The sequence below is a fragment of the Triticum aestivum genome, chromosome 1A, assembly GCF_018294505.1.
Source record: "Triticum aestivum cultivar Chinese Spring chromosome 1A, IWGSC CS RefSeq v2.1, whole genome shotgun sequence".
Lineage (NCBI taxonomy): Eukaryota > Viridiplantae > Streptophyta > Magnoliopsida > Poales > Poaceae > Triticum > Triticum aestivum.
Window position 1 is genome coordinate 552,319,554 of NC_057794.1, and position 25,354 is coordinate 552,344,907.

At 47.9% G+C, this 25,354-nt stretch overlaps 4 protein-coding genes across 4 annotated transcripts; 3 read left to right on the forward strand and 1 right to left on the reverse strand.

The window, feature by feature from the left end:
* On the forward strand, positions 1-2,018 carry LOC123066672 (putative F-box/FBD/LRR-repeat protein At5g44950). The gene is made up of 3 exons (XM_044489715.1): positions 1-1,142; positions 1,239-1,373; positions 1,482-2,018. The coding sequence occupies exons 1-3, from the start codon at positions 135-137 to the stop codon at positions 1,869-1,871; spliced, it is 1,533 nt and encodes a 510-aa protein (XP_044345650.1). The 5' UTR covers positions 1-134; the 3' UTR covers positions 1,872-2,018.
* Positions 2,019-6,216: 4,198 nt separating this feature from the next.
* LOC123180722 (F-box/kelch-repeat protein At3g23880-like) lies at positions 6,217-7,596 on the forward strand. The gene is made up of 2 exons (XM_044592840.1): positions 6,217-6,600; positions 6,694-7,596. The coding sequence occupies exon 2, from the start codon at positions 6,709-6,711 to the stop codon at positions 7,465-7,467; it is 759 nt and encodes a 252-aa protein (XP_044448775.1). The 5' UTR covers positions 6,217-6,600; positions 6,694-6,708; the 3' UTR covers positions 7,468-7,596.
* An 847-nt stretch (positions 7,597-8,443) lies between these two features.
* On the forward strand, positions 8,444-10,623 carry LOC123180730 (uncharacterized). Its single transcript, XM_044592853.1, has 2 exons — positions 8,444-8,956; positions 9,068-10,623. Exon 2 carries the CDS (start codon positions 9,711-9,713, stop codon positions 10,467-10,469), a length of 759 nt encoding a protein of 252 aa, XP_044448788.1. The 5' UTR covers positions 8,444-8,956; positions 9,068-9,710; the 3' UTR covers positions 10,470-10,623.
* Positions 10,624-17,040: 6,417 nt separating this feature from the next.
* LOC123066691 (U4/U6 small nuclear ribonucleoprotein Prp31 homolog) lies at positions 17,041-22,014 on the reverse strand. Its single transcript, XM_044489732.1, has 9 exons — positions 21,722-22,014; positions 21,198-21,236; positions 21,031-21,093; positions 20,805-20,942; positions 19,295-20,187; positions 19,061-19,131; positions 18,859-18,961; positions 18,093-18,168; positions 17,041-17,554 (listed from the first exon to the last, which is right to left on the reverse strand). The coding sequence occupies exons 2-9, from the start codon at positions 21,198-21,200 to the stop codon at positions 17,444-17,446; spliced, it is 1,458 nt and encodes a 485-aa protein (XP_044345667.1). The 5' UTR covers positions 21,201-21,236; positions 21,722-22,014; the 3' UTR covers positions 17,041-17,443.
* Positions 22,015-25,354: the final 3,340 nt, after the last annotated feature.

Below are 25,354 nucleotides of genomic sequence, written 5' to 3' on the forward strand. Positions count from 1 at the left end.
CCGCCGCCGCCCACCTCTCTGATCTCAAAAAATGCCCTCTCTGATCGCGTCGGCTTCGGCGGCGGCGGCCTAGCGCTGGGCGTCGACGCCAGCCTCCTCCTCCTCGCGTGCTCCCGCCGCACAAACCGCCAGCCATGGGGGTGGAGGCAGGCGCTCCTGGTTCTAGGTCGAGGAAGAGGAAAGCAACGGCACGCGAGGCGGCCGCCCCGGCGCCGGCGCCGACGCCTGCGGAGGCGCCCGCCGCGGAACCTACATCGGAGGACCGTGGACAGCAGATTCCCGGATCCGATGCGGACGGAGGAGGCGCCGGCGTGGATCGCATCAGCGACCTCCCCGACGAGGTCCTCGGGGAGATCGTCTCGCTCCTCCCCACCAAGGAAGGCGGCCGCACCCAGGTCCTCGCCTCCCGGTGGCGCCGCCTCTGGCGCACCGCCCCGCTCAACCTCGACCACCGTTCCTTCTTACGCGACGAGGAGGGCCTCGATGCCGCCATATCGCGCGTCCTCGCCGCCCACCAGGGCCCCGGCCGCCGCTTCTCCGCCCCCGTCTACCACCTCGCCGGCGACCGAGCGGATGCCTGGCTCCGGTCCCCCGCCCTCAACAACCTCCAGGAGCTCGAGCTGTGCAGCTTCAATCATAAGTTACCGCGTCCACCGGCAACGGTGCAGATGCCGCCCTCGGCCGCCTTCCGCTTCTCCGACACCCTCTGTGTTGCCATCATTGGAGATTGCCACCTTCCCGACGACATCATTCAAGCGCTTCACTTCCCTAAGCTTCAGAAGCTCGCGCTTCAGAGCGTCAGCATATCCGAATCCTCGCTGCACACCATGATTGCCGCTTGCCCCGCTCTGGAGTGCTTGCTTATTAAGAACAGTGGGGGCTTCCGTTGTGTCAGAATCAACTCCATTACCCTTAGAAGCATTGGTGTGAGCGGTTATAGCAATCGGCTAGAGACCAAATTTAAGGAACTCATCATCGAGAATGCCCCTTGTCTTGAAAGCTTGCTCACACTTGGTTCATGCGAGTGCCGTCTTATATCGGTAATCTCCGCGCCTAAACTCGAGGTCATGGGCTGCCTTTCTACTCATTATGGTATTAGAATCTCGTTTGACTCGGCACCGTTCGACTCGACGGTTATTCAGGTAGTGTGCCCTCCCTACTTGCTTTCAATGTGCTGCTGAATTACATGTTATCTGCACTTATAGATGGTCTAATATCGTCTTTCATGCTCCATGAAGCGAATGGGTGTTGACCGCCTGACGGCAGCGGTGCGCACTGTCAAGATTTTAGCTATCCTTATGCATTCTCTTAGTCTTGATGTTGTTCTTGACTTGATGAGATGCTTCCCGTGCTTGGAAAAGTTGTACATTGAGGTGATACTTCTTCTGTGATGATGGTTCATCTAGTATTGACTGCTCCTTTGATTCATTTACTGTTCTGAAATTATTGGTTTTTATTTTGTTTTCTTTGTTCGTTTTCAGTCAAGTGGACCAGGGATTAGCAACCTATGGCGTCGTAAACACCGGGCTCTTATAAGATCACTTGACATCCGTCTGAAGACTATTGTATGGAATTATTATCGGGGAATTAAGTCACATGTTGACTTGGCCACATTTTTTGTACTAAATGCTCGCGTGCTAGAATTAATGACTCTTGAGGTTAATGTTGAAGATTTCAACGAGGATTTTTTTGCACAACATCATAAGAAGCTTCAGGTGGATAGTAGGGCCTCAAGAGGTGCTCGGATTCGTTTTACTACCGATTGGTGCTATAATTACCATATGAAGTTTAGTGTCCATGATTTGGGTCGAGCTGACCCCTTTGAAAGGACACACCCTTTGCAAGGAGATACCATATTTGAGCTTTGCTAACTGTTAGTTTGTATCATCTCCTTATTATCGCAGTTAAGAATGCTGTTCATAATAATGTTAGTTCTGTTGAAACCAATTTCTATTCAGCTCGTTTAAGTTTGTATTATCTTGGAACCTTACGGCAGTTAAGCATGCTATATATTCATGATGTTGGTCCTGCTGAAACCAGCTTGATGAGAAAGCACATACATTGTTTTGTGCCCTTGAGTGTCAAGTGTATCCATTAAACCGTTCTATCATTTATGAATGAAGTCGCACGAATTGATATGCTTCTGAGTGTTGGTATCACTCACCTTGTGGTGCTAAAAGTCATGTCAGTCAATAGTTTTTTGCCCCCTTGCCCAATGGCATGATTTGTGGTTACTTGAACATTCTGAATGTTGCATGATGTCTCTAGTTTGCATCAACTATTTGCAGTTCCACCTGGGCTTTGTCTTGGAAGCAAGAAATGAATTTTGTTTCTTGATGCTGAAAGTAACCGTGGTGCTAAAAGTCATTGTTTTTTGCCCCTTGCCCAATAGCATGGTTCGCGTGGGATGTGGTTCCTTGCACATTCGGAATGTTGCATGATGTCTCCGGTTTGCATCAACTATTTGCAGTAGGGCTGGGACTTCATCTTGGAAGCAAGAAATGCACTTTGTTTCCTGACGCTGAACTGCTTTGTTTGGCAAAGTCTGCTCCAGCGTTGGCTGCTGCTCCTCTCCTTGTGCGGGTTTCTTGCCCTCTTTCATTTGCTGTCACAGTTCAGAATTCCTGGACAGTATTAATTTGTTTGTCGATTCGCTTCGTGCCGACGATAAATGCTGAAGATGGAACATTGTAAACTTGCTGGTGAATCAGTTATTCCACTTCTTTCCAGCACATAAAAAAAAATAAGAACAGAGGGAAAGAAGCCCCCTGTCTTATTCTTATAGGAGAATGAGGAGACTCGAACCTAGTCTTTCCAGCACATAAATAGCCCTGATGTTGAGCTGCTCTGATCAAGCTCCAACCATGGCTGCTGCTCATTTCTCTGTGCAGGGTTCTTGCCTCTTCCGCTTGCTGTCGGAATCCATGAGCTGCACAATTTATTTCTCGATTTTTGTTGTGTGACGACGTAAATGCCAGTGAATCAATTATTCGGTAATTGCACGCGTCCTGCGCTTGTTAGCGAATCGACGGTGCATGGCGTATCAGAGGCAGAGCACAGCCGATCGATGGGTTGTAGAACCGGTCAGGAGGTTTTGCTGATTCAGTACTGGAAACTCATGGATGCTATCCAAAGCATGCAACCAGTACTTTACTGCATACGTGGATATAATGAAGTAGCACATGTGTATGTTAGCCATGGTGCACAAATGGAACTGGGCCATATCAGTATGGCCAGTGATCCATTGAAATATGATGTGCTCAGCCGACTAGACTAGCAGACGTCCAAAGCCCAATACCGGACACTATTTTTCTTTTCAAGATTGTACGTAACACTAATTCAGAACGAACCTGACACTTGATTGCTCTCTTCTCTACCATCAGGCAAGCAAGCAAGCAGCATGTATTTTTTTTTCTTGACAGTTGAAGCAAGAAATCAAAGTAAGAAGAACAGGGGAACCGCTGAGAGCACCCTATCGAAGACGTCAGCCGCTGCCGCTCCACCCAATCCCCGCCGGCAAGGCCACGGTTCCCTCCTCCTCAGCGTGCCGCTCCGGTGGCGGAAGGGGGTGGGAACCTAGGATCTGCATTGCGGCGTTGTAGTTAGGTTAGGTCTCTTAGGTTTAGAGTTTGGTTTCTCGGCGGCGGTGCTATGCTGGCGATTGTGGCATTGTACGGTTCAAAAATAAGGTTTTCCTGACTCTTGGCCCACCAAATCGGCTGCACCGTAGAGGACGAGAATTGTCTGCTTACGGTTCTATTAGTAACTCCGGTATCATTCTTTCCATAGTTTATCATTTTTCAGTTAATATTTGCTCCTGTTTTGCTCTCTTTTTTGTTTGTTCATAAATAGTTTGGATTGCTTACCACATTTATCACGTGGTCGCTCCTGTTTTGCTCTTACTAACAAGGTGGCCTCCTAACTCATTCTTTGGACGTGCCGGCTTCGTTGGCATGCAGGGCGTGGCCAATGCGGAGTTGGCCACGTCGTCGTCGGTGCCCCAGTCATATTCTTCCTCTGCCGCATCAGCCTCCACGAACATGACTTCTTTCTCAAGCCTACTAGCAGCGTTGCGCCATCGCTCGCGGCGGATTTGGTGGGAGACGGCGTTGGCCATCTAGTGGCGCCAGCTCCGGAGAGCTTGTCGGCAAGCCAGCCTGTATCCGGCTGGCTTGCCGAGCTACCCAGCCAGCTCCAATGCCGGAGAGTACCTTCTTCTCCTCACCGGAGAGGTCGCCCCACAGAGTGTTGGAGCCAGAGGCCTTAGTGAGTGTGGTGCAAGGAGGAATGGAGAGCGGAGGTGTTTGTGATTCTTGCCCAGCGCCTGGCACGTTTAAATAGCAAGTGGATGCGAGACGCCAACCAACGAGGTGTTTAATGCCGGTCAGCACAGGGATATATGTGTTGCGCTTGAGGCGCTAGAGTAGATTCCCCGGCACACGCTTGTTTGATGGAGGCAGGCACGCAGACGAATGTCGTTTCAAAGCAAAGAAAGCGTGCGCAGTGGGCGTTGCTCTCGGCCGGCGCGCCGCTTCAGTGTCGGCTCTAGTGAAAGGTCACGTCTGCTCTGGAGTCTGGACCGACATGAAAGTGGCGCTGACGCTTTTGTGGGAAAGGGCGCAGGTGTGGGAGAGGGTTTTCGGGAGGGCCATGGTTGTCGGCGCGTGCGTGGCGATGGTTCGAACTCCCGCGAACCCCTTCCCTCTTGTTTGCTTCCGGTTTACGGAAAAAAGGACGCTCGGAATTGTCCATGGACGGATACATACCCATATTAGGTGGCAAAACATGTCTGCAGCGCGCGGCTCGGACGGATGCAGGCGATTTGAAGGTCCACGCGTTGAAGATGCCTTAAAAGTGGCCATCGTCATTACACAAGTATATCAAGAACTTATTTTTTCTCAAGAGTGATTTCAAGTCACGGTTGGATGTTTGCAGTCACAATCCAACATTTTGCAGGGAAGCGACGGGCGTCCCTAGTCCTCCATCTGCTCTGAGAATGTCAATCTTTAAGCAAGGCATGAGGGCATCTCCAAACCCGACCTCCAAAATGCTCAAATCCGTTAGGACCCAACTGTCCGGACCCTTCAAGCCATCCAATAGCAAACTTCATTAGTCTGCGGAGCGGTCCGGATTATATTTTTCACGAAAACCAGAACCAAACAAGGGGGGTTTGCGGGAGTCCGGACACAAGCCACATAGAATCTGACACCCACTAACCCACCCAAAACTAAGGCGGAGCCTGTGCTTGTAGCTATTTACACCGTTTCCACGATAAAATCCCCTACTCTCCGTTTTCATCCCGCCACTCTTCACCCAATTCCCGCCTTTTTTCGCTGCCACTGATGCATGGACCCATAGGAGAAGCTGCCGGAGGTGGCGGTGGTGGAGGATCTGGCGATCACACTCGTCCGGAAGATCAACTCGGAGATAGGCAAAATCGCTGCCTCAAAACGAAGGCAATGACGACACCGCTCAAGAAACAAAAGGCCGACAGAGGCGGAGGTGGAGTGGTGGTGGACGTGGTGGAGGGTGGAGCCTAGAATGTGCGGCCCCGCTGCTGTCACCGAGCGTGCAGACACCACCATGGCCGGAGCATTACAAAGCTTCGTACTACTATGCCTCCAAACAAGCCATGATCGAAGCTTCAGAAGACGCGAAGGTTTTGACCTTGAATTGAGGGTTTAGATGACGACGCAAGTATGATGGTGCAAGCAGTCCGTTTCACGATGTTTAGATAGCAGAAGGAAGAGTTGGAGGCGGCAAAGAAGGCAGCGACAAAGAAGGAGGCGGCTGAGACGGCGGAGAAGGAGGCAGAGACGGAGACGATAAATTGAGCGTGGAGGCTCGGATTGCATGCCCGGCAGGCGAGTAAATCCAATTTTTTGTATGGACTGCCGGATTGATATTCTTTTGTGACCGGACATGTAAAAACTATGCATATTTGCCCCTTTTTATTGTGATCCAGAGAGTGCTATTTGATCGGATGGATTTGAATTTTAAAATTGACGAACATTTAGAAGATAGCGTTAGATGGTCGCCTTCCGCATTTGCGTCTCCGCGCCGGTTCCCTGTCCGTGGTGTCCGGTATGGGGGTTGGAGATGCCCGAGTCATGTCGTAGTTTTTATTATCTCTTGATCAGATTATTCATTCATAGACTCGTCTTTTGTCTAGAAAAACCGAGCTCTTGTTACGGACTCTAGAGATCTAACTAGGGTTTAGTCATTCACAGAAAAAAAAAACTAGGGTTTAGTCTCGACGTGGCAGATCAGGACGTCCGATAAATAGCGTCCCTCTCTATCCTCGGAGAAAACCCCGCGAGGAAGAGAAGAGATCAAGCCCGCCGCCTTCAGCCCCGAAGAAGATCCACCCTCTGCTCCGTCTCGCCGGTATGGCATCATCCCCACCCCCTTCAATTCGCTGCGATTTGCTGCTTGTATTCTTTCTCCTGCTCTTGTCTTCTCCTTTTTCTTCGTCCCCGTGTGTTGTGTTTTTGTTACCCGTTTCTCTCGGTAAAGATCGCCGGACTCGCCTCGGCCTGCCCGCGGTGAAGATCTCCCCGGACGCCATCGGCTCCTTCGCTCTCCCTCGTAATCAAGGAGGTCCTCGCGTTCTTTCATCGATTCCTTTTCTTGATGCCAACGATCGGATCCGCCTTACTCAAGATCGATCTTGCTCTGTTGATTTGATTGCAGGATCACATTCACATCATGATGAGTAACGCCGAGAACGCAAAGGTCGATGCCATGCCGGCGCCGGACAGCAAGCGTATGAAGGCGGCCGTCGTCGTGCCCGGCCTCAGGGCGACGGTGGCGGAGGACAGCATGACGGAGGTGCTGCTGCGGCTCACCGTCAAGTCCGTGGCCAGGTGCCGCGCCGTCTGCCGCTCCTGGGCCGCGCTGCTCTCCTCGGACGAGTTCTGCGCCCTCTACCGTGCGGTCGCCAGGGCGGCGTCGCCGGTGCCCAAGCTGCTGCACTTCTCCCCCACCGCGGGGTTCGACGCCACGGCGGCGTACGCGCGCCCGCTGTCGCCGGCGCCGGGCCCCGGGCAGGACGAGAGGCTGTTCACCCTCGACTACGCCCGCGGCAACCGCGTGGAGGTGCTCACGCCCGCGCCGTGCCACGGCCTCACCCTGCTGTACGACGCCATCGCGAGGGCCTACTACGTCTGCAACCCGGCCACGCGGGCCTTCGCGCGTCTGCCGCCGTCGGACGAGGCGGCGCCGGCGCACTGGCGCAGCTGCAGCACCGGGCTGGGGTTCGACGCCCGGTCGCGGGAGCACAAGGTGGTGAGGCTGGTCAGACGGGCGTACCCGCCCCGCGGGCAGCAGCAGGACACGGTCAGCTGCGAGGTGTACACGCCTGCAGCAGGCATCGCTGCTGGAGGCCGCCCGCCTCCGGAGGGGTGCCCTTCGGGCTGCGCAGGGCCACGGCCTCCGCCGTGGCCAACGCCGACGAGCAGAGGCTGACGCCCGTGTTCGCCAGCGGGTTCCTGCACTGGTTGATCGAGCCTCACAACGTCTTCATCAGGCCGAGGTGCGCCATCGTGCTCTTCTCCGTCGCCGACGAGACCTTCGGATGCGTCCGGGAGCCTTGCTTCCCGCCACCAGATGTTCGGCCGGATCACCACCTCACGTTTCACGGGGGTATAGTCGGCATGCCCCGTCCCGAGGCGCCGGCGGGGCACCTGGCGGCGATGGACGACCAGCTGTGCCTGGTCCGGGACCTCCGGGGCGACCCTTACACCAGCGCTCTCGAGATCTGGCGGCTGCTGGACTACACCTCCGGCGAGTGGTCGCTGGACCATTGGATCGACCTATCATCGCATCCCGCCCGGAGAGAGCTACGCGATCCGCAGACCGTGAGAGTCATCGGCTCCGTCGGCAATGGCGGCGAGCCAGGGGAGAAGAAGATGGTCATCACCACCTGCAAGCACAAGGTGCTCGAGAAGTTCGAGAAGAAGGTGCTCACCTACGACCTCCGGTCCCAAGCTCTGGAGACCATCCTCATAGCCACAGCCATCGAGACGAACACGTCGTGGAACGGATATGGCAAGCCACCTCCTTCGAGGTTCAGCCTATACGAAGAGCGCATGATTGCACCGGTGCACAAGACGGAGGAGGAGATGGCGTTGTCGTCTGCTCCGGCGAAGGCGGCGAAAGAGATCCTGCTCCGCCTCCCGGCGAAATCGGTGGTGCAGTACAAGTCAGGCTGGACGTGGCGAGCGGGCTTTTGGCCCGGCTCGCGGCCCGCGAAGGACCGGACCGAACGGTCCTGGCCCGGTAAAATACTTGGTCGGTCCGAGCTCAAGAATCAGGCCCGAGAAATCTTCGGTCCGGTCCTGTTTTTGACCGAGCCGACCGAGCAGACCGACAATCCCGGCGGCGACCTGCGCGAAAGGAGTAGTGGAGGAGCAGTGTAGGGAGCGCTGCACCTTCCCGCCGTCGTCGACCGTCGCCGTCTTCACCTGCCCGTAGTAGACTGCCTCCTCTACGTCTGGCCGCCGTCGATCATGCCAGTTTACAACTGCTGTCGAAGTTTCACAAAATACAGTTTCGTCAGATGTAGCAGTAAGCTGTTAGAATTCAGTTTCGTCAGACAATACAGTTTTCTTCAGTTTCGTCAGAAAATACAGTTTTCTTGGAAGAGCAACCATGGCAGCCGTTTCAGCACAGCACGAACGTAACGCAAGCCACCATCTGGGAGCAACAATCGATCGGTCGTGATTTTTTGATCGTGGGAGAAAAGCTCAACCGTGATTTTCGCATCCAACTAATTAGGCAAGTATTTTTGAAAGGCAAGGAGTAGATGTAATAGCGCCCAATTCCTATAATCATGGGCCATCACCCCACGTTGCAGTTTCCTTTTTTATGCAGTCAAGATGGAAACAAAAAATAGGACGGAATCACGATTTGATCCGAAACTCATGGCGCCATTTGAGGAAGAACTCGACGTCAGGTTTGATCCTCTAATCACGGCAAGGCCCATAAACAGAAAATCTTGGCCGCATACTCGTTCTACATTACTTGCATGCAATAGGGAAAACTGCTAATGAACAAATATCTGCAGGTTCGTGGGTAACAGGCGCGCCGCCCAGCGCACACCTCGCCCACCTTGCCGCCGGCGCTCTCGCATGAAGCCCACCTTGTCACAGCACCAGCGCACGTCGCACACCTCGCCGCTGCACCCGTGCAAGTCGCCGCCGGTGGTCGTTGGCCGGTCCGCTCGGTCCGGCCCGGGCTTGGCCGCTGCCGGTCCGGTCCCAGAAATCAGGACCGTCGTGATGCTCGGTCCGGTCCGGTCCGGACCGCCGGCGGCCGGTCCAAACGACGGCTCGGACCGGGACCGGACCGGCCCGGACCGTGTCCACCCTGAGGTACAAGGCGGTCTGCAAGCAGTGGCTCGGGCTGATCGAGAGCGAGAGCTTCTTCGAGGCGTACTCTCAATACAGGAACATGGGCAGAAGGCCCAAGCTCATGCTTGTCGGCAAGGGCGCCGGCGGGGAGGCGGCCTTCAGCTTCGCCCCCTTGGATCCATGGCTCGGAGCCGAAGAAGCTCCGGCGACTGGCCATGGCGGCGCGTTGCTTGACGCGAAGGTGGTCTGCTCCAAGCCCTGCCACGGGATGAACCTGGTGAGCACGGCGACGCGCGACTATCTTACAACCCGGCCACCGGCTTCCACAGATCCTACCCCAACACTAGAATCCCGAGGATGCACGAAGAAGAAGTCGCCGGCAGGAGCGTCGGCCTGACCTTCGACCCGCTGTCGCGCCAGCACGCGCTGGTGGAGATCGTGTACCGCAGCAAGGACTTCCACTCCCGGCATTACTTCGCGGTGAGCGCGATGCTGCAGTGCGGCAACTACGGGCACCACTGCCGTGACTACGTGCTGGCGCCGCCGCCCCTGCCCGTGGCAGACGACGCGCCGCCGGTCCACGTCGGCGGGGCGCTGTACTGGATGAGCGACCCGCGGCTGGGTCGGAGCCGCGAGCGGGCCGTCGTCTCGTTCGACGTGGCCACAAGGACGTTCGACGTCGTGCCCTGCCCTGCGTGCATCGCGGCGTGGAGCGGCACCAGCCCTTGCCGCGCGTCAGTGGCGGAGCTCGGGGGAGCGCTGCACGCCGTCCTCGCGGACCCGGCGGCGAACAGCTTGGACGTGTGGAGGCTGGAGCGCGGCGGCAGCGGGTGGGGCAGGGCGTGCGTGATACGGCTGGATGGAGCGCCGCCGGGGTACGACCTCGGGACGAACGACGTGGTGCCGCTGGCCGTGCACCCGGACGACGGGAGGGTCCTGCTGAGCGCCGGGAGGAGGATCGGGCTGTATGATCCGGCCGAGCAGACGGTTCAGGACCTGCGCTCGCTGGAGGGGATGGAGGATGGAGCTGCGGCGCTGGCTCCGATGGTGTACGAGGAGAGCTTGGCCTGCTATCCTTGCCGCCTGGCCAGAGCAAGACGGCTGTCGCAGAGCTGATACACACGTCGTCAAAGTTGTAGCAATTCCAGCATCATCATTTACCTCGGTTATCTCTGTTAATCATTTTTTATATCAGTTTAACTAAAACACATCTAGATGTTTTTTAGTTATGTCACATCTAAGTTATCCATCACACACTAAAGCTCCAAGATTCGTGCAAAAAAATATTTTTCTTCCCGCGTGCGTTCCATTAGTGTCCCCCTGTCACGCTCTTTTCTCGTGTCGTGGCTGTGGCCGTTTCCTGCATGTGCCCGGTGTGGGCTTGTGTTTACCTGGGCTGACTTTGTTTTCTTTAGATGATTGTGTCCTCTTACTTCCTCGGGCCGTTGTCATGCTAGCAAAATTGTAGGCTGATGTGTCCTTTTTTTTTGTTGTGAAAAACTACACACTCAAAAAGTAAAAGCATGATTTAGTTGTGAAAATAGTCAAGCCTTTTAATGTCTCGACTTGATTAAATTTTTTTGTCACGACCAAGTTGCATGTATTTCTATGTTTTCTTTTTTTTATTTCCCTATTTGTTTAAATTATGAACTATTTTAAATTATGATTTTTTGTTTCTATTTATCTTCTCTATTTCCTCCTTTCCATTTCTTATTTTTCCTTCCTTTTTTCATGTTTATTGATTTGTTTAAATCCTTATACTGTTTTCACTCTGTCATCTGGTTGCTTTAAATGTCGTGAAAATCTTGATCGGATTGTTTTGCCGCGAGTGTCCCGTGTCGCGTCATATGTCTGGTGTCTACTGGTCAGCCTGCTTGTGCATGCATCTTTTGTTTTGCCATTTTCGCGGCGCGAACTCAGGCGGCGCGAACTAATTTTCATCTAGATAAGAGTTAACCATGTCTCGTCCAACTCTCATACTTTTAGATATAGGTGCTTTTTGAGTTGTGCTCGTTGTCGTTGTGTTATGTTTTTTGTTCGTCCTTCGTGAAGCAGCGAGGCCTGATATGACTATTTTTAGTTGGCCGTTTTTATATTTTGTGTATTGAGTTTATTTTGTGGGTTGTAGTTTTTTTGAAGCTTCGATCGACCGTGCCCTTTGGTCAAGTGGTGGACAACGGCAGACAATTGACTTGCAACTAGGACATGTCGTACTTTTTGTAGTGGCCCCAGTTGCATGTCAACCATCGACTCGCAACTAGGGGGACATATGTTTGTAGGGGCTCAGTTGCAAAGTCAACCATTGACTTGCAACAAGGAGGGACGAATGTTTGTAAGGACCCAGTTGCAAGTCAACCATCGGCTTGTAACTGGGACGCGTCATACTTTTTTGTACTTGCCTCAGTTGCAAGTCAACCTTCTACTCGAAATTAGGGGGCGTTATGTTTGTACCGGCCCCGGTTACAAGTCAGTCATGGACTCACAACTTGGATGCATCGTACTTTTTGGTAGTTACTCCAGTTGCAAGTCAACCATCGACTCGCAACTAGGGGGAAGTATGTTTGTCGGGGCCCAGTTGAAAGTCAACCATCGACTCGCAACTAGGGGGGAGGTATGATAGGGGCCTAATTGCAAGTCGACCATCAACTCGCAACTATGACGCGATGTACTTTTCTGTAGTGGTCCCAGTCGCATGTCAACCATCAACTTGCAACTAGGGGGCGTATGTTTGTAGGGGGGCAGTTGCAAGTCAACCATTGACTCGCAACTAGGGGACATATGTTTATAGGGGCCCAGTTGCAAGTCAACCATCAACCTGCAACTAGGACGCGTCGTACTTTTCTGTAGTGGCCCTAGTTGCATGTCAACCATCGACTTGCAACTAGGGGCCGTATGTTTGTAGGGGTCAGTTGCAAGTCAACCATCGACTTGCAACTAGGGGCGTATGTTTGTAGGGGCCCAATTGCAAGTCAACCATCGACTCGCAACTATGATTCGTCGTACATTTTTGTAGTTGCCCCAGTTTCAAGTCAACCATTGACTCGCAACTAGGGGGACGTATGTTTGTAGAGCCCCAGTTGCAAGTCAGCCATCGGCTCGCAACTGGGACACGTCGTACTTTTTTGTAGTAATCCCGGTTGCATGTCAACCATCGACTTGCAACTAGAAGGAAGTATGTTTGTAGGGGCCCAGTTGCAAGTCAACCAGCGACTAGGAACTAGGGGGCATATGTTTGTAGGGGCCGAGTTGCAAGTCAACTATCGACTCGCAACTGGGACGCATCATACGTTTTTGTAGTTTCTCTAGTTGCAAGCCAACGATCGACTCGCAACTAGGGGGCGTATGTTTGTAGGGGAAATTGCAAGTGAACCATCGACTCGCAACTAGGGGTCACGTATGTTTGTAGGGGCCTAGTTGCAAGTTAATCATCGACTCGCAATTAGGACGTGTCATACATTTTTTGTAGTGGCCCCAAATGTATGTCAACCATCGTCGCAACTAGGGGGACTTATGTTTGTAGGGGGGAGGGACAAGTTGCAAGTCAACCATCGATTGGCAACTAGGGGGGCATATTTTTTGTACGGCCCCTAGTTGCAAGTCAACCATCGACTCGCAACTCGGGGGAAGTATGTATGTAGGGGCCCAGTTGCAAATCAATCATCAACTTGCAACTAGCATGCGTCGTACTTTTTGTAGTAGCCCCAGTTGCATGCCAAAGGTCGACTTGCAATTAGGGAGGAAGTATGTTTGTAGGGGCCTAGTTGCAAGTCAGCCATCGACTCGCAACTAGGACAAGTCTACTTTTTTGTAGTGGCTCTAGTTGCATGTCAACCATCGACTCGTAACTAGGGGGACATATGTTTGTAGGGGCCCAGTTGCAAGTCAACCATTGACTCGCAACTAAGAGGCATATGTTTGTGGGGCCCAGTAGCAGATCAACCATCGACTCGCAACTAGGGCGCGGCATAATTTTTTGTAGTGGCCCCAGTTGTATGTCAACCATCGACTCGCAAATAGGAGGGTGAATGTTTGTTGGGGGCCAGTGGCAACTCAATCATTGACTCGCAACTAGGGTGATGTATGTTTGTAGGGGCCCAATTGCAAGTCAATCATCGACTCGCAACTGGGACGCATCATATTTTTTTGTAGTGGCTCCGGTTGCATGTCAACCTTCGACTCGCAACTAGGGGAGACGTATGTTTGTAAGAGCCCAGTTGCAAGTCAACTATCGACTCGCAACTAAAAATCATATAGTTTCCTTGAGCATCTATCACACAAGAAGATGTATAGGACTTTATTTGTATCTTTTGGGTCTACTTTGAATAGTACAATCTTGAATCAATAGCCTGCCTCCCCCTAAAGTAGTGCAGGGCTGCATCAGTGTCATTTTTACCATTTTCTTCCTCATCCACGCCCTCACGTTATTAAGATACTTCTTTGTGGAAGGGAATGTCCTCTCAAAATTAGTAAATTTTTTGGCCGGGTTATTTTGTAGTTTTTTCCGGAACGGGTTTGGTATGTTTTCTCCCCTTTCTTTTTCTTTCTTTTTTTGCTTATTCTTTTTCATTTTATACAATTGCATGAACTTTTTCCAAATTCATATACTTTTTTCAAAATTTCATGAATCTTTTTTCTATTTTACATACTTTTTTTAGAAAATTTTTGTGAATGTTTTTAAAATTCACGATCTTTTTTTCATTTTCACGATTTCCTGAAATTACAAGCTTTGCCAAGTAGTGAACTTTTTCCAAATTTGTTGTATTTGAAATTGACAAAAGATGTGATTTTTTTTCATTTTCATGAACTTTTTTTAAATACTGAACCTTTTCAAGTCCCAAATTTTTAAAATTTATGAACCTTTTGTAATTCATGTTATTTTAACTTTTATGAACTCTTTTCAAATCCGTGTTTTTTAAGTCAACAATCAACGATCATGATTTTAAAATTCCTAAACTTTTTTTAGGCGCACGCGAGGAAACAAAAGCTAGCAAGCAACCTGTACCTACTAGCGGTCTCACGGTCAACGACGAGCAAAAAGCAGCTAGTCGTCAAATGGCCACGGCATCCAGCCGCTAGGCCAGCTTCCATGTAACTCTAATCGTGCGAGCTGCCAATGCGCCACGGCCTGCTAAATGAGTCTTCCGACGTTTAGCCCGCTAAACAGGAGCTCTGGACAAACAAACAATCAACATATTTAGATGAGACATAACTATGTCACATCTAGATGTGTCCTAAATACATCCTTTTTATATTGTGCTCAATCGAATGTTAGCCGACTACAAGACTGATTTTTGATGTGATCTTTCTTAGGGTCCTTCAAATCGTTGTGTTGTTTTGAGTTTTGCTTCCCCTAAAAGCTCACATGATCTTTAAGTTGCTTATAAAAAAGGCAATTGACTTGTTTGCATCTAGATCAAACGTATTAAATATATTGATTTGGATAGTACAAAATACATCATCCGTTTTTTTAGTCTGTATATAAAATTTGGTCAAAGTTAAACTTTGTAAACTCTGACTAACTTTGTTTGAAAAAATATCAACATCTACGATACTAAAACTATATGGTATGAAAATTAATTTTATGATGCATCTAACAATATTTATTTCATATTGTGAATCTTAATATTTTTTTTGTATAAACTTAGTCAAAGTTGACAAAGTTTGACTTTGACCAAATTTTATATACAGACTAAAGGGAAACAGAGGGAGTATTATATTATCCTTTTTGATTGAAGGGGTAACTTCAATCCCGATAAAAACTCAAATATACCTGAATGATAACGCCTACATGTGGCATATCTGCATTTCGCCCACATGTTTTGATCCCCGTCTGTTATGTTTTGCACGAATCTTGAAGGAATCTGTTGGATTTTCAGTGCCATGTAGGCATAACGTGTTGTGGGCGTTGGAGCGATCGCCTACATGACCCGCGCGCGCGGTTGCCAGCTGCCCCGTGTGGGCGAACCAGTCCATGCGTGTGTGGGTGAACTGCTCTTCGCTCACAGGACGCTCGTACGGTGATAGATGGCAACTGCAGTTGCACATATGTGACAACTAGGTAAACACATGTGGCAACTATGGTTTAATTACACGTGGGAACTATCATAAATTAGACATGGCAACTATAGTTAACCAAAAATTAACCAAAACAAAAAGATTTGTCATGCTTTTACAACTACATTTGCCATCTCAAATAACTAAAGTTACCATCCTGAGGTAACTAAAGCGTCATCCCGCGGGTAACTAACGTAGCTGTGCTAAGACGTGGGCATATTTTCTTGGTGCCACACACGCAGAGTAGGGATGAGTAGTACTTGTTGGACGTGTGACACGAAGTAGCTGTGCCCACACGTGTGAGCAGTTCTAATGTTCGCCCATACATAGCCTGCCACACAGGGCGTGTGAGCAGATCTCTAATATGCCACAGGTACGACAGTTATCAGGGTCCAAAATATAAGAAAAATCAGCACCGGAGCCTATAAATCGTCCATAACTCATCCAAATTCGATCATGCATCACCTTGCTCCAATCTGCTAGGCAGCCAAATTGTACGGCCAACAAGGTGTTACCACTGATTCTTCTGCACTTTATCATGAGAGGAGGGTCCCATGCAGATAGCACGTGTGTGAATGGCGTCGCCGGACTGATGCTTTTCGACATATGCACCCTAGCCAGGGGCCCACTTCGTTGGTGCAGTTTGATTTATCACCTCTTTCGGCAAAATTTTGTGTTTTAACCCTTTTCTGAAACCTATTCAAGATTTGATCCTAAGTTGAATTTTTTTCAAGATCTAACCCTTTTGCTATCGCTAGAGTCCATGATGGTAGGGTCTAACAGCCTACCGCCAGGGACTTTGGCGGTAGGCGGTAGGCACGAGCATGCACTATGTTCAATACTTATAACAGCCTACCGCCAAGGACGCTGGCGGTAGCAAAAGGGTCTGATCTCGAAATTTTTCCAAACTAGGGTCAGATCTCGAATAGATTTGAAAAAAGGGTCAAAACACGAAATTTAGCCACCTCTTCCTCCCATACAAACTCATCATCCTCACCCCCTGCCGCAATTTGTGGCTACCAATCAGATCCTCTATGATCTTCTCCTTCCTCCTCGAACTCTTCTGCGATCCGCTCCATTCGGTCCCCATAGGCCTAGAAAAAATTCGACCAAGGCAAAGAAGATGCACACAACACACCCCTGGAACAGCCAAGTTGTCGAAGTGGATGCAAGGCAGATACGGAGAGGAAGACTCAAAACGACGACCGTTTGAGGAGGAGCAAAACCCTCAACATTTTTCAAAATTCTCTTTTTTTGAAAATTGATTTTTTTGAAATCCCGAATTATTTTACAGACTAGAAAAGGCAAAAAGAGAAATGAAAAAAACAGGGCGCAGCCTGCCCCGCGCATGGGCCAGCCTAAAAAGGGGCGCTGGGGAAGGAGTGGGTGCGCGCTGGCTCAATGGCCAGCGAAAGAGCCCTCTAAATAATACCCTCGAAATTCCACTTAAGAAAAGAAAAAGAAAAACAAGTAGTCTGGAGATGCTAAGCTACGTCTTCCACTAGGAAAACTCATAATAATACGCCTAAAACACTAAAAAAAACTCAGAAAACAATTACTGGTTGTGTTGTTTCTTTGTAACATCTCATGATCATGTTTAGTAGGACCTGCCATTACCAAACGCCGCAGCACATGAAGCAGAACCACAATCATATTCATCAAAAAAGAAACCACGAGTACTCATTCAAAGCTCAACTCGCATTGTGGTAATGGAATGATCCAGCATGGCAGATGTTTCAGGCAAGACAGTTCAACAATTCAATTCCAGCGGGTTTTCTAGAACGATTATTGACGCTCGAAGCATAGGTAACGTTGGGTACTGCCTGACTTCAGACCTCGTGATGTTGTAGTGCGCTTTGTGTACTTACATTACAAAACCCCGCGATACAGCTGAGAATACAAGCTGATTCTGTGCAAGTGCATGAATCCCAGGAACTCTTGAGTGTTGTGTGCAGAATGAGATGGAATCGCTGGGACCGGGGAACGATCCCCTCTTCTAATCTCAGGACCTTTTTGCCTTCAGATTCCAAGCTCGGTCATGGCCTATTATTGATCCGAGAAAATGTGCCCGTCTCAGAGAAATAGGTGCTCTGGGTTCCACTTCCAAGATGGTTGCCGTGGGCATGTGGGTTTGACAGCTCTATTCCCTGCAGGTGAAAGCAATGGTATATTAGAAACAAGGAGTGATTGATGACAAGGATCTTAGGTTGACCTGTTTAAAAATAACGAAAGCTGACTGAAAAGATAATATATAATGACGTCGAAGATGCTACAACCTACTGATTACCATCTATCTATCTATACACAAGGTGCTAAATGTATAAAAGGCTAACAACAGGAAACCATCCAGTGCCTGGTTTACAAGAAAGCAAATATGCAATGATCTCCGGTAGCATAGGTAAAACTAACAACATGGCAAACTATATTGTCCATGATGACTTCACAGAAGCAAAATCTAGGAACTTTCTACTGGCACAGCAAAAAAAAGGGTAAAATAAACCATGGTTGAACTGCCTGTTCCGATCCCTCAAACATGAGCAAGGCAAGCAACAGCTAAGCAAATACGACAAGATAAAAATTACATAGCGACCTAGAGTAGGCAGCACTGTAGCAGCCATAGTCCCATGTTCCACAGCTGGATCAGCCAAATATCATGCATAACAAACCAGGGAAAAATAAACTCACCTGAACTGGTGTAAAGGCCAAACTAGATGTCAGTCCAGATGTTGCACCGCCGCTACCATAACTCCTCTCCTTGAATCTGATATTAGAAAGTATATGGAATCAGAGAGAGATTTGCAGGTGCATGATATCACAAAAGAGGTCACAAATCGAAATATAAACAACAATGTGAAGATACTGCAGCATAACGATTGCCTGCCAGGCTACTGCAACTGGTACAGGGTGCAAATAATCCGTAACATAAAAAAATGCTCGCAAACACCTGAATGTGCAGGAAACATAGATATAAGGATGGTATAAAGCATAAAGCACTACTCCCTCCGTCCGGAAATACTTGTCCTAGAAATGGATAAAATGGATGTATCTATAACTAAAATAAGTCTAGATACATTCATTTCTAGGACAAGTATTTCTGGATGGAGGGAGTACATATTAAGCTCTGGGAAGTGGGAATCAAGGTGGTTATAAACACAGTGCAGAGAAAGCAGCGCGAACCAGTTCTTGTTGATGTATGCCTTGATAGCTTAAAATTGAGGATCTAAGTTCCAATGTTTGCACATTTTCCTCTAATAGTTTGAACCAGCTTGTATTGAATTTAGAAAGTCAGAAAGAACACAGTACAGTACAAGTTATACCATGTTTTGGGGAGTAAAACGGCATAAAACCTCCATTGCGGAGCCAAGTAGTAATCATGTGCTTTATGCTAACATCAAATGGCAAGGAACAGAAAGGAAGAAAATAAAATACTGTGGGAATTAAGAAGGCATACTTCTTTGCCACTTTAGCAGCAAGTTTGTTTTGCGCAGCTGAGACACGTAGTTTCCCACTTCCGGCCTGCCCAAGCATGCCATAACCTTCCCCCAAACCGTCACCTGGTGATAACAAGATGTGATCGTGTCAATATTAAGGTGAAGTGAAATTAAACTAACTAACAAAATGTCATTCCAGCAGCCCTGTCAAAAACAACTGACCTAATGAGCTCTCCTCTGGTATGCCAAACTGCATTCGGTTTGCAAGCTTCATCATATCAGTCACCGCATATCTGCAGAACCAAGTTACCAAAATTATGACAAGATACCATACTGTTTATGTGATGAATCAAGTTTCAGCATGGAATGCAAATTAGCAACTAGTTCAAGGGAAAAATAAGCATGAGGTTGTTCAATATGTTTATTTGCAAAAAAAAAAGGTTGAGAAAAGTTTACCTTTCTTTCATTTTTCGAAGGCGGCGACCACCTCTCTTCTTTTTAGGCTCGGAATCTGGAACAGGAAGTGGTTTTGGAAGCTTTGCAGGAGGTGGTTCTTGCCACTTCTCGATCTTCTTGCGAATTTCTTCTAACAAGTTGCGGCCAGCTTTTCCAGTTGGATCACCTCTAGTTGAATCAATTCTTGCTGCTAGAGTTGCCTTTGCAGCTATAACCCTGCAAGCACGGGTCCTCAGAGCTGGAGGGGTGCTCTGAAATACTTCGGCTTGTTCAAGATAGCCAACACGAAACTGAGATGTGGCACTAGAAAATCCAGCAAGATTTTTCTTCTTTGCTCCAAGTAGCTGAACATTGCAAGCAGGCATTTTTGCAAGTGCTCCCAAACCACCAGCAATTCCCATCAATTTTGCAGCAACAGCACTGCCAACAATTGCAGATAGGTTTGGTGCGATGTAACCCATTTTACCCTCTACAAAATCAAGCACCTTCTTCTTTGCAGCATCAAGATTAAGGGCTCTGTCACATGCTTCAATGGTTTTTACCAAATTCTCCTGAGAAAGAGGCTTCCCACTAGTTGTCGATGCTGTCACAGAGACAACCATTATAACTGCAGAAGGCAAGAGCCCTTCCAGATCTACTAGTGTTATATCCACCTCATTTGCAATCTTCTTAACAACACGGGCATAATCAATCGGATGATGAACAAGGGATTCCAGTTCAGGAAACTTCAGCCTATACTTGTCACGGATGAAATTATGTATTATAATGAGCTCATTCTCAATATCTACTGATAAGGCATTGCAATCTACAATAAGCTGGTACTCTGGATCCTCCTCCAGGATGAACCCTTGATTAGACAAATATGTGTCTTTCTCAAGTGCTCCTTCAACTTTCTGCACACACAAAAATGGAACTGTCTATTAATCTATTGTCATGCATGGGGGTTGCAGATTAAGGCTAAAATACAGATGAACAGCGCCGCATGCCCTATATGGACTCAAAATGAATGGACCAAATTTTCCACATGGACCATTTGTGACATTGAGCATGAACTGAGGATTGCTCGGTTTGCTAGCAGCACGAGTGTGCACGCTGTGTCACAGCTGACCTGCATTTGAGGCCTACCTCTGCAGGTGAATCAGGTCGTCTTACTACACTAAGAAAGGTCCCGACGGACTAGTCTCTGGTTGGTCTTTTTGTTTATTATTGTACACTAAACAAACTAAATATCTCCATTTGCTCCCTAAGAACATATAAAGTAATATTCAGGAATCAGACATGAAAGAACAATCAACTGAGTGTGTCCCCAAAATCCATATAATATGTGTTATTTAAGTTTTCTTTTCAAACTAGTAAACACTGTTCTGGTGGAAAACATTGTGCAGCATCTTATAACTGAGTTATTACCCTAACCACACAAATAAGGTTTTACTTTTTGCCAGATAAACATAGATCTGTGCAAGAGAGAAAGGTATAAGGTTAGTGGAGATTCACGAGTTTGATCACATACTTGCATTATGTCAGAATAACGTTGTGTCTTCTGCAGTTTTGAGACGCTGTCAAGATCATCATAATTAAGAGACTCAAGGTCAGGCATATCATCGTCACCATCCTCATCCATACCCACTGCCTCAGCATTGTCTTCTTCCTGAAAAGTTTGACAATAGATTAAGGAATTGCCTACAAATATATCCTTATAAAACATGGTTACGCAGTAGACACAGAAATCAACTCACAGGGTAGGCTTCATTGTCTGAAAGTTCGTCAAGATCAGCCAAGAACGAATCAGCAAGGCTTGCCTGTGAAGTGGCACCATTTAGGAAAAGGCATGAGACCAATGCCAAAATAAATTGCAAATTTATAAGATTGCCTAGCTGCTTAACAGGAGGAGCAATGAACTCACCATTATCTCGTCCCAAGCCTTCCCCTCGACAGGCTAGACCTATAAAAGAAGTTGAAGAAGATGGTTAGCTCAATCACAATAAATATGTAGTGCCCGGATAAGTCTCCCAAAAAGGCAAAAACTACAGATAGGATGTGGATACTGCTAATAAAATACTAATGCACAGACAAACATGGATTAATCTAAAGCTTGTGAGCAAAATTCTGTTGGTAGTTACTAATATACAGCAAGCCTGTCCAAACTCCAAACTGCTGGTATGTTTTTGTTTGTGGTGGTGAAATTTAAGATAACTAGACACTTTGCTTTGGTCATCAATTGATCGGGTCAGTGGCACAAACGTTGAGCCCTTAACGGACAACCCTCGAAACTGTGGGCGGATCTTACAGAATAACCCTAAAACTAATGAAACCCTAAAATTATCAAGCCGAAATCCACCAATTATTCGCCGCAGCAGTGGTGAGACCAACATCGACAACGAAACCCTAGGGGGGAAGGAGGGAGGGGGAGGGGGAGGAGATCCTTACCGGAGAGAATGCCGGAATACCGGTTGCGCCGGAGAAGGGGGGCCGTGGGGGAAGCTCGTCGGCGGCGGTAGGGACTGCGGCGGCGCCGACGGCGTGAGAAAGCTGAGGCGGCGATAGGGACTGCGGCGGCGCCGACGGCGTGAGAAGGCTGAGGCGGCGGTAGGGACTGAGGCCCGTGGGAGAAGCTATGGAGGAAGGGGCCGCCGGGGGCGAGGTCGGGGTCGGCGCTCGCGAGGTCGGGGGCGAGGTCGGGAGATATAGGCGAGGGGAGGGGGCGTGTCGTTTTTTTTTCCTTTTGACAGACAAGAAGGAGGGGTGGTGTTGTTTTTTTAGAAGGAATACATCATTCCACTTTTTTTTTTTTGAAAAACAGCTTGAACTTTATTAATTAGAAATAATAGTTACATCGTCTATCAGAAGAGTTACAAGATTTTTCATGGGCTTCTCTATCCAATCCTTAGTCATGCAACATTTTGCTAATCTAGCAAACTCATGAGCTACTTTGTTCGTTTCTCTATTACAATGTTCAAAACTGATTTGTGGAAAATCACAGCCCATAAAAAAACAATCCTCAAAAATTGCCGCCGCTGCTCCCGCAGACTCTCCACCGTTCTTCATTGTGTCAATGACATCCATATTATCAGAATTGGTAATGAGACGATTGCAGCCCATTTTTTGTGCTAACAGTAAACCAAATCTGAGTGCTAACACCTCCGCTGTCAGAGTATCCGCACAGTATTGAATCTTCTAGTTACCACCTACTATGAAATTTCCTCTGTCATCTCTGATAACAGCCCCCGCTGTGCCCCGTAGCTGATCATGATCAAAAGAAGCATCCACATTCAATTTAACAAACCTCATGGGAGGTCTGCGCCATCCTTCATTCTTTCTCTTTGCTTTAGGTGAGTGGGCATTTACATAATTTGCTGTTACAGCCCTAATCCCCATGGAGGTTTGAGACGCCTCTTGAGACTTACCCTCATGGACTAGTTTCCGTCTATTCCACCATAAATACCAAGCAGCTATAACGATTAGTTCCCCTGCATTTCGGGAGCCCAAGATAGGTAATTCATCATCAGGCATAAGGAGTAAGAATTCAAGGACTTCCTCTCCTGCACGGGCAATGATGCAGGCTTTTTTGCCACTTCATACATCCCCAAATATTCTCACACTTCTTTTGCCTTTTGGCAGAGAAATAATACATGCTTCGTGTCCTCTTGCCCATCCAAGCATGTTGGGCATATTGGCTGAGTTTTTATATGTTTGTTGGCCAGTGTAACGCGACACGGTAGAGTCTCGTGGAGCGTCCGCCAAATAAAAATTTTAACCTTCGCCGGACAAGCTAATTTTCAGATCTTACCCGAAATAGGATTGACCTTACTTCTACCCATGCCATCTGAGTATTCCAATTTCCTTCCGTGCTGCTTTTTCCATTCCTCCACATACGCTGATCGTACAGTGTATACACCATTTTTTATATAGCTTCATGCAATAAAGTCCGACATATTGTGCATAGGGATCGGGATCGCTAGGACTTTACGGGCATCCATTGGCCAAAAAGTTTGTCTCACCAAATCTTCATCCCAACAATTCGTGATTGGGTCAATAAGATCAGAAACTTCCGTCAGGAGATTCCCCCTTCTCGGTGTAATAATTTTTCTATCTGCACAATTTGGGATCCATGCATCTCTCCATATGTCAATCTTTTCTCCTGTTCCGACTCTCCATATATAGCCATTCCTGAGTGAAACCACTCTTGCCATAATACTTTGCCACGTAAAAAAGGAGCCATTTTTTAATACCGTGCTCATCAAATCGCCCTTCGGGAAATATTTTGCTCTTACGATTGTTGCACATAACGATTCAGGATTTTCCAAGAGGCGCCATGCTTGTTTCGCTAACAAAGCCTAGTTAAAACAGTGTATATAACGGAAACCCATTCCACCTTGGTCTTTTGGAACACACATCTTCCACCACGCCATCCAGTGCATCCTTTTCTGATTGTCCTCGTCACCCCACCAGAATTGCGACATCGCATTTATGATTCCTTTGCAAATCTTTTTAGGAATTTTGAATACAGACATTGCATATGTTGGGATAGCTTGAACAACAGACTTAAGCAAAATTTCCTTTCCACCAGCCGATAACAACTTTTCTTTCCATCCACTAATCTTCATAATAATACGATCAATTAAGAACTGGAAACAATCGCTTTTATCCATGCCCACATTGGCAGGTAGTCCCAAATATTTATCGTCAAGTGCCTTAGTCATAATATTTAAAATTGTACAGATTTGCACTTTGTCCTCCACTTTTGTATTGGGACTAAAAATATACTGGATTTTTCGACACTTACCATTTGCCCCGAGGCGGCACAGTAAGAGTCCAGAACTGCTCTAAGGGCCTCCGTGTTCGCAACATTTGCTTGCATGAGGATCAAAGAATCATCCGCAAATAATAGATTGGAAACTGAAGGGGCTTCCATGCTAACCTTAACACCGGAACTATTTCCCCTCTCCTCCGCATTTGCTAAAAGGGCAGTCAGGCCCTCCGTACATAACAAGAATAAGTAGGGGGGAGGGGGTACCCCTGCCTTACCCCTCTGGTGGGTTTGAAGTTATCAGTCTCATCTGCATTAAACCGAACCATGTACTCCACAGAGGACACACATTGCATAATCAAGTTCACCCAGTTTTCTTTGAAAGCCAACTTCCCCAAAATTGCTTTTAAGAAAGACCATTCCACTCGGTCGTAAGCTTTGTGCATGTCCAACTTGATAGCACACAGCCCTCCCTCCATGTTCTTTTCTTCTTAATTGCATGGAAACACTCATATGCTACTAAAATATTATCTGTGATCAGTCTCCCAGGAACAAAAGCACTCTGAGTTGGGCTGATAATATCTGACAGAATTAATTTCAAACGCGATGCAATCATTTTTTAAATAACCTTATACACCACATTGCGTAAGCTAACATGTCCAAATTGAGTAACCTTTTCCGGGGAGTTAACCTTTGGGATCATGACAATTGCAGTATCATTCCATCCTGCCGGTATTGAACATGTATTCACCGCCTGGAGGACCTCTTTTGTCAGGTCCTCTCCCAACATAGACCAAAATCTCTTATAAAAAATAGCATGTAGACCATCTGGACCCGGCGCTTTTAAATCACCAATGTCAAATGAGGCTTTTCTAACTTCCTTTGCCGTATATGGGGCCATGAGGGCCCTATTCATTTCATCTGTCACTTTTCTTTTGACAAGAGAGAGAACTTTCGGGTCTGGTTGAGAGACTTCTGATGTGAAGAGAGTTGAAAAATACCTTTTGATATAATCCTTCATTTCCGTACCTTGCACCCAGGCTCCGTCATCCCCAAGCAATTTTTAATCTGATTCCTTTTCTTTTTTGTTGTTGCCGCATTATGAAAAAAAGAAGTGTTGCGATCCCCATGCAATAACCAACTTGCACGACCATGTTGTACCCAGTAAATCTCCTCTTGCTCTAGCAAATTTTCAATGAGGACCAAAATCTCCTTTTGCCGTGCTTGGGAATCCACATTCACAGGACCCCTTCGTATCTTTTCCAACTCTTTTTTGAGCTTTTTATTCTTTGTTTTGGGCCTCTTAAAACCTC